This window comes from Branchiostoma belcheri, unplaced genomic scaffold (genome assembly GCF_001625305.1).
Source record: "Branchiostoma belcheri isolate BF01 breed outbred unplaced genomic scaffold, Haploidv18h27 scaffold1, whole genome shotgun sequence".
In the NCBI taxonomy this organism is placed as follows: domain Eukaryota; kingdom Metazoa; phylum Chordata; class Leptocardii; order Amphioxiformes; family Branchiostomatidae; genus Branchiostoma; species Branchiostoma belcheri.
The window spans coordinates 7,847,305-7,855,978 of NW_017802379.1; the positions used below are offsets into that span (position 1 = coordinate 7,847,305).

The 8,674-nt window shown below is 43.2% G+C and overlaps 1 protein-coding gene across 1 annotated transcript; it reads left to right on the plus strand.

Annotated features, from left to right (window-relative positions):
- The first annotated feature begins 231 nt into the window (after positions 1-231).
- Positions 232-8,160, plus strand: LOC109462659. Its single transcript, XM_019759222.1, has 6 exons — positions 232-612; positions 2,150-2,189; positions 2,898-3,031; positions 4,839-4,989; positions 6,918-7,075; positions 7,517-8,160. The coding sequence occupies exons 1-6, from the start codon at positions 511-513 to the stop codon at positions 7,664-7,666; spliced, it is 735 nt and encodes a 244-aa protein (XP_019614781.1). The 5' UTR covers positions 232-510; the 3' UTR covers positions 7,667-8,160.
- The last annotated feature ends 514 nt before the right edge of the window (positions 8,161-8,674 follow it).

The window sequence follows — 8,674 nt, forward strand, 5'->3', positions numbered from 1 at the left end:
ACTTAAGGCATTGCTTTGTGTGCACTTGCATTCAAAGGACGTCATCCATAAAATACAATCAATTTGGCCTTACAAACAAACACGCCACCAATGCTACAAGATTTGATTTTTAGTTTGATAGAAAGAGAGGTAATATAGAATGACGCAGATATAAGAACTATGATGAAAACAATATGTCCTTCAACTTAAATTGAAGACGTTTTACTTAAGAATCCCTGCGGATGCCTGACAGAGACGTTAAAGAGATGATTTCATCAACGTTCAGGAAATGTTCATTATAGCCCCATGCATTGACGCACATCCTGTAACCAAAGACCAATCAAAATCAGCCTTTCATCTAAGGACGATTTTCTTACCTGGAGGGTGGCCGTATTCTAATTAGCAAATACGTCATCACACGTCAGTAACGTCACTACAGGTCGGTGGTATTCAGTACATAAAACAGCCTGCTCCGACAAGTATTTCAGCAATAGTCTTTCTCTTATAGTACTACTCTCCAGCATAGAAGGAATGGCGAAGACCTCTAGAAGGTGTGTTTTGGTGGTTCTGTCCTTGGTGCTGAACATGGCTGTCGCTATGAAAGGTTGGGGACAGGTGAAGAGAACACAACAGGTAAGACTAGTAGTGCTGTGTACCTAAACCCACGTCCAGGTCCAAATTCAAGTCCAGAGGTTTAGGTTCAATTCTGGACTTGTAAGTCCGGATCTAAACCCATGGCATGTACAAAATTGCATGTTGACAACCTTGCAATGTTGTATGGACAAAATTGTTGCCACATAACATGTAGGCCGACACTTGACGATGCCAGATGGCAATGTTTTCCTCATTTTGCAGCACAGATTTTGCAACCTATGGAAGGTTTTTGGTGGTTTAGAAAGAAAAGGGTATGTGAAATGTTTTCATTTTGCAATACGTCCGTAATCTGTTCTTGGCTTTTAGGTTTTTGGGGGACTTGAACCTAAACATTTTTACAAGTCTGGAACTACCGGTCCAGCGAACTGGTACACGGCCGTAAAAGTGCTACATCCTTATAAAAAATCAGCCTGATAATAGACAACATCTCTTCGTGTAAAATGCTACAGTGCGCACACGGCCAAAAATCACCCCCTCGGATGCTCCGCGAAACTGTGGTGTGGTGCCGCTTCATAAATTCCAGAAAAGGCTGGTAAGCTATAGATGGTTTGTCGATGAAGGTTAGACATCTAGGTAATACGATACGCCAAAAAGCAGTTACTCAAGTAACTGGATATGATTTTGGAAACGGTCAGACGTTTCAGCTAGCATCCACTAGCTTTCGTCAGTGAGACCAGAGGAGAAATGCAGGTTTATAAACTATCAAAATCATATCCAGTTGCTTTAGTAACTGCTTTTTGGCGTATAGATGGTTTCTTTTCATCAAATAACATGAAAGCAGTATGCATCATAGCGACGTGAACAACATGTCAGTCTTAGAACAAGACAACCTACTTCTTTGATCATTTTCCTACCTCGTACAAAGGAAGATTTGTTGCTTGATTGATGCACGTTTTTCTGTGTTTGTCATCACCAGGTTTGTATCCCCGTGGTTTAGTAGCATTTTTGTCTGGATTTTTTTCACCCTTCCCCATAGTTTTGGCATCTCCAGAAGATAAGTCAGTATGGTCTGGCCTTAAAAGAAAATGTGCGTTATACGGACATTAGGAATGAACACTTGTCTGGATTTTTTCAGGACTTTCACATATGTTGTTATACAGCATGCAGTGGTCCGCATGTTATCGTATTTTTGCCGCCTCCAATCGTACGTGCAAATTCTTTTCCTCCAAACGCTCAAACGTGAAAAGTGAAAAACGGTGTCTAATTACAGTGATTTTTTCTCCATATGTTGCAAGATTATAGCAAGTTTTTTTCATTCAATTTTGCTGTTTCCCAACGTGCATAAGCTACACGTTCAACCCAATTTTACAGCCTTACTGTCAGTATGTAAGAAACAGGGGCGAGCAGTACTAGTAGAAACAGAAAGAAACCAGGGTCGGGGTTCGAAACCGCGCACTAGTCCACATGCCGACGCTCTAAACACTCGGCTGAAAAGGTCTAGACCCTTCGGCCGGGTCAGTTGGTAGCGCCTATCCTATAACTATTGGACAAATTTCGACATTTGTTTTTCTTCCAGATTGAAAAGTTGCTTGGAGACCGGGTCCTTTCGTTGGAACGTAAGTTACAAATATCAAAGCATTCTTACTCCCACGTAGCTTTCCTCTCAAATGTTATAGTTGAAAGCAATGGCTTTATAGTTGACTTAATGCTAACATTGATAAGTTGTGTGAAGTAGAAGTTTGATTTCTTCTACATGAACGCGGTGGGTGGTTGAGTTATGTGTACAACCTTTATTCTCGACGTGTACACGGGTTTACATGATAAGGCCACAGTAAGTAAATTTAATGGATGGCATCCTTCGCAGACTAGAAATCTAATGCGAGAGGGCGAAAAAAACAAGGCGGCCAAAAAACAAGGTTCCCTCATTTTCAAATTTTGACATTATAAACTTTGCTAAACAATGAATGATACCTATATTGTGATCTATTACAACATCCATTGTCATTGAAAAATAAAAATTTTCAATCATTGTAGAAATAGTTTTGATTCAGTGGAAACGTCACATATGAAAGGAATGAATACATCACTGCATCAACTTAAAAGGCAAAACAATAAATCAGAGCCTTGTCTTGTCTCCTGTCTTCATATCTATCTGCCATACACGTTCCAGCATGGCAGGGCATGCCATTTTACCCATTTTCGGCATGTTGACTACTGTCAAAGGGCAACAAAAGTTCTTGTTTTTTTCTCCAAAGTCAGGCGCGCTGATGCCATCCATAAAACTTACTTGTCGTTGCCTAACAGTACCGTGGTGTTGATACTAGCCCCGCGGCTATGTGAAGTCCGTGTGACGGCTGGCTGTGTACGCCAGCAGGCTGACAGCTACTCCAGACTAGACAGGGAGATGATGGGGCTATCCCAGGATGCACTGCTGCAACATCTCTGCGGAGCCGAACAGGTGAGGCATATTCACGAGTTTCCCATATCCCCAGGATGCATTGCGAATCCTGGGGCCTAAGCTCCATTTAATTTGCATAGGACAGGAAGGCATCGGAATGATCCTGTTGACGTTAAACAGCTTGTTTTGAGGTGTTGGGGCATTTTTATGCTCAACGTTGATTAAATTACTGTGGGTTGAATTTGACAACAAATAGGGAGTTATCAATATCTATGCAATGCTTTTCATGAATATCTACGGAACTCATGTACATGTACAACATATTGGTCACACATGTCCATTTTACAAGGACGTCTGTTGTAGAACAGTGAAGGACGAATGCTCATTCTATATCAAATGCATTTACTGTGGGTGTTTATCTACACAACAAATGGATTTTCTCTTACGACGTTTTGGCAACCTTTCGACTATAGCCTCGGGGCTTGACGCACGAACTCTTCTCATCCTTGACTCTTCTCATCCTTGTGACGTATCGGTATGTAGAGATTGCACGGCCTTGAGGAAGGGTGACCAAAAGTGACGGTTGCCGAAACGTCGGCAGAAAAAAATCTTTTTGTTCCGTATGTAGATAAGAACCCAGTATATATTGATTTACCAACACGATGACGTTGTTTATGCGTGGTTGTCACACATTCAGCACCTTCACCTGCTTTCATCGCTTCCGAACACCAGCCGACCAAGGCCGTTTGAAGTTGGCAGTCTGGCCAGATTTAGGCCCTGTCTACATACGAATCGAAACGAATTTGAGTTAAATTTGAGTCAAATTTGACAACCGAACACTGCTGATTTACGTACTCCCGAATGGTTGGCTGGTGTTCTGCTGACTTACTATACTGCCGAACACCTGCCAACCATAGCCGAAGCTCCCGATCAACCCACGAATGTTTTTAACATCCTGAAACCGCCGCAACCGAATACTGGTAGTAGCCGATGCGACCTTGCCTGACACCAGTCGACTTTATTTCATACAACCTACTCCAAACCCGGGTTAGGGGAGTTCGGCAATTTCGGCTATGTGTACCAGGGGCTTTAACACCCCATTGCCCCGCAAAAAAGTTATGGGACTACCTGTACCTCTAACTCAATCATGGTACCTGTACCTGTGCCTGTACCTGTATCTGTGCCTGTGCCTGTACCTGTACCTGTGCCTTCACCTGTACAGCTTTACCTATACCTGTGTCTGCGTCTGTACCTGTGCCTGTACCTATACATGTGCCTGTACCTGTGCCTGTACCTATACCTGTGTCTGTGCCTGTGCCTGTACCTGTGCCTGTACCTGTACCTATACCTGTGCCTGTGCCTGTACCTATACCTGTGTCTGTGCCTGTGCCTGTACCTGTGCCTGTACCTGTGCCTGTGCCTGTGCCTGTACCTATACCTGTGTCTGTGCCTGTACCTATACCTGTACCTGTGCCTGTACCTGTAACTCTACCTGTACCTGTGCCTGTACCTGTACCTGTAACTCTACCTGTATCTGTAACTCTACCTGTACCTGTAACTCTTCCTGTACCTGTAACTCTACCTGTACCTGTAACTCTACCTGTACCTGTAACTCTACCTGTACCTGTAACTCTACCTGTACCTGTAACTCTTCCTGTACCTGTAACTCTACCTGTACCTGTAACTCTACCTGTACATGTAACTCTACCTGTATCTGTAACTCTACCTGTACCTGTAACTCTACCTGTACCTGTAACTCTACCTGTACCTGTAACTCTATCTGTACCTGTAACTCTACCTGTACCTGTAACTCTACCTGTACCTGTAACTCTACCTCTACCTACCCGTTACCGTGGTTATATTCCAGGAGTTCGTGACGTGTCTAGGCTCGGCGCCGTTCGCCTGCTCCCCCCGGGTGATGCGGGTTGTCCAGACCGTGGCGGCCGGGCTGCTGAACGTCACCATCAAACCCTACTGTCCACACATCGACCTCCGCAGCCTCAAGCCGATGTTTCAAGGTTTGTATCCTGGGCCTGGTATGAACTTGACTTTGTCTTTACAGTTTACAGTTATTAAGAAAATCAGCCTCGCAGCATGAGGTGCATGTACAACAAGCTGAATTGCACTGATTTGTACAATCATTATGTGGCAAAAATACACAAAACAGAGAAAACTTGAGTTAAATTTTGAAAAAAAAATTGAGTTAAATTTGAGTCAAATTTTACTGCCAACCACGTCCCGACATACTCCCAAACGCCAGCCAACCATTAGCCGGCCATAGACTAGCTCCCCGTAAACATCCGAATGTTTTAAACGTCTTGAAACATTAGCCAGCCGAACAGTAGCCAACCCGACCGAATCGCAACCTGGTTCTAGCCATTTATTGGTGGTAGCCCCGCCCCCCCCCAAAAAAAGCGCGTCACATAGCTTGTTTTCAGGCTATTTCAAACGCTTCAAGTATGAAATGATGACGAAAATTTGCTTTTAAAAATGTCAGTAAATGTCAATATCGGACAGATTCCCTCTTCCGGAATATATTTTTGTTGCCCTGCATTTCCTTTGGATGCCTTGTTTAATTGGACACGGTGCAAAGCAACTGTCGGGGGAAAACTTCTGTCTGTGAGCTGTCGCCAGAACCAACTCTCACCGACTGTAAGGCAAACGAGAAACCCACATGAAAGGCAAAACGATCCGTAGGTCATCTTCCATAAAAGAGGACGGAGAAACGAGACTCAAAGTCAATAGATACGGGAGTTTTCTTCTCCAGAGAACAGAGCACCAATTAACACTATGTCAGATGTATGTGTGTATCTGACATTGCCATCGGGTCTGATTTGTATAGAGTAAAAGCTATTGAATCCCCGAGGATTGGAGTTTCATTTAAGGCAATTTCAGAGCGGGAAAACTGCGTTGTCAATTTTCTTTTAATGTCATTCTTTTAATGTAGTTAAAAGTTGAATCAATCCTATATCACAGCATACTGATATCTGTGACGCAAAATTGCGACGTCGCTGATGGAAAACGGTTGCTTGTTTTGTATCGAGGCTGGTTCTGGCTATTTACGGGTGGTACCCAAAAATAAAGAGATGCCTCATTTATCTGTTATCGGGTTATTTCAAACAATTCAAGTATGAAATGATTACTAAAATGTGCTAAATAAATGTTAATTTCTGACAGATTTCCTCATCCAAAATATTTTTGTCTTACCACCCTAAAATTGCATTGGATTTAAATCTCATTAATTTTCGATTAGGGGCGTAGAAATCGTTGTGTGTGCAGTTAATGTCCTTGAATCATTTCGCGTCAATGCATTGTCATGTTTGTTTTATTATTTGGGTCTTTGAAAAAAATGCAGACCAGATACCAAAAAAAGAACTGGCATGCTCATCAGTTTCACATAATGATTCTACCGGTACGTACCACTGTGACAGTACATTAACACGGAGTTCGATGCCGTCGCGGCATGCTTTTAGTCCAAAGTGCTGTTTGTCTCATGTCTTGAAGTCGATACTCACTTTAAAATGGAGGGGTTAAACATTCGAACCACCCTAGCCACCGTATACGGCACACAAAAATGTGAACGTTCTTACTATGTAACTTCTTACTCTCGTCCTGTAGGACTTATTTGAAGGTGAATGTGACTTGGTGTTTTTACCTCTATGAAAAATGGAGGTATTATTTTGGGTCTGCCTGTGTGTGTGTGTGTGTGTGTGTGTTTGTGTGTGTGTGTGTGTGTGTGTGTGTCTGTGTGTGTGTGTGTGTGTGTGTGTGTGTGTGTGTGTGTGTGTGTGTGAATAAAAAAATATTTACGTTTGAATATTTCATGCAGGTCTGAGATCTCCTTCTATACCCTTTTCTTTTCGTACTTTGTTCAGTAGCCGTTGCCATACTTTGTACCTTATACAATTGTCGTGCAATAAAGTTCTATATGGTATTTTTCCCGTAGTACGTTGTGAGAAGTCGGAGTTTGAACACTGTCTGTACGCGGAACGTATGACGGCTGGAGCCCCGTGGACACCTTGTCGCGCACGCGCACACAGCTACCGCTGCTTCTCCCAAACCTGCATGCAGGGCGTCAAGGAAGACACCTGGACAGCCTGGCAGGTAACTACGAAGGACCACAAAGACAAACTTTGTTTGCGCAGACGACGACACTTGTCTCTGTAGTCCTTCGTACAGAACAGAGCCTTCGCGTGAAAGTTGGTCTGGTTTGTGTCGTGGAATGTACGAAGGACCACAACGACAAACTTGGTTAACACGGAAGAGGAAACTTGTCGTTGTGGTACTTCGTATAGAACAGAACATTCGCATGACAGTGTAACGGAATTATGAAGGACTACAACGACAACGTCAAACTTGTTTGGCATGAAAGTTCATCTGAGTTGGTAAAGTACATAAGTAATGGCAGTACATGTCAGATTTTCTCATCTAGAATATCCTTTGTATTGTCGCTCTGAAATTGCATTGGATGCCTTTAAGTTACAATGTGTGCAACTGTCGACTACTCAGAGCAACTACCCCAACGTATTTCCCCCCTTTCCTCAGCTCCTGGCACATGCAGCAGGAGAGACGTACAGCGACCCGATGTTGTGCCAGCAGTTCGACCCGGCCAGTGCGGGCGGGCAGGGGGAGGCGCACGCCCCGCCCGGAGACAGTCCCAGCTACGGCCTGTCTGAGTACGACTACTACTATTAGTACTAGCCACTAGTTCCCGTACAACTGTGGAGAGCGTATCCATTACTATCGTGGTTAGGCCGGGTTCTCTTCGGGGCTGCAGGAGCTCTTCTCCGCCCGACTCAGCTAGGTTCCCGGTAGTAAGGTTTTTCACGACGGGAGTTCAGTTAGCCCCACCACGCTATTGTGGTGTGCTAATCAGGTCCCATGCATTCAAAACCATTACCAAAGCTCATACAAGCTTAAAACTACCACCGGTACCGGGGACGACAGTTGAGCTGCGCGGGGAAAAACTACTAGAGCCCCGAAGACAGCCTGACCCAACCACGATAACCTGGATACCAGTCGTCGGGCAACACTATCATTATTCCAGATTCCAGTCTAGAAACTTGAGCTAATATTCCTTGTAAAAGTAGACTTTAAAATACTCTTCTTTCTTCCCTAAATGACATAAAATTGTGTGTTCTGACTATACAGAAAAAAGTCGTCTTGAAAAGGGGTACCGATATCCCTTTCTCAGTAGTGTAGGCAATTTGAAGTTCATTCTGTCTTGTTTTAACTATTAAAGAATCCATGTCGTCTTATCTTGAGGAATAAGACAGTAATCTGGTACCTGAGATACGCCAGATCACTTGATATTGTTCACTCAACACACATGAATGCAGCTATGTGAACAAATATCAATAAAGAGAAGCGTCGTTTGATTGAGTGAATGTCATGTTATTATAGGAGTAATGTATACTGAATACATGTATGTACACGTTTTCAGCTCGAAATGAGATATCAATTGCTAGTTAGCACAGGTTGATATAAGGCCATGTTGATTTGATTATATGGATGACATCCACGTGCACGCGCGCATGAATTTTCGGCCGTTTCCAAGAAAAATGTTTTAACCATACTGTAAGTCGTACAAAATAGTTGCAAAATGAGCAAATATATACTGTAAGTTGCAAAAGATATTGGAAAACGATACCAATGTCGAAGAATGCCAAAAAGACGAAAATGTAAAGAAATGAATTTGAAGAG

Bases quoted from the DNA above. Each gene is read 5' to 3' on its own strand.
- LOC109462659 (XM_019759222.1), top strand. From the start codon at position 511: ATGGCGAAGACCTCTAGAAGGTGTGTTTTGGTGGTTCTGTCCTTGGTG. The intron at 2,190-2,897 runs GTAAGTTACAAA...TGTTGATACTAG, and splicing joins CCGGGTCCTTTCGTTGGAAC to CCCCGCGGCTATGTGAAGTC. The intron at 7,076-7,516 runs GTAACTACGAAG...CCCTTTCCTCAG, and splicing joins ACACCTGGACAGCCTGGCAG to CTCCTGGCACATGCAGCAGG.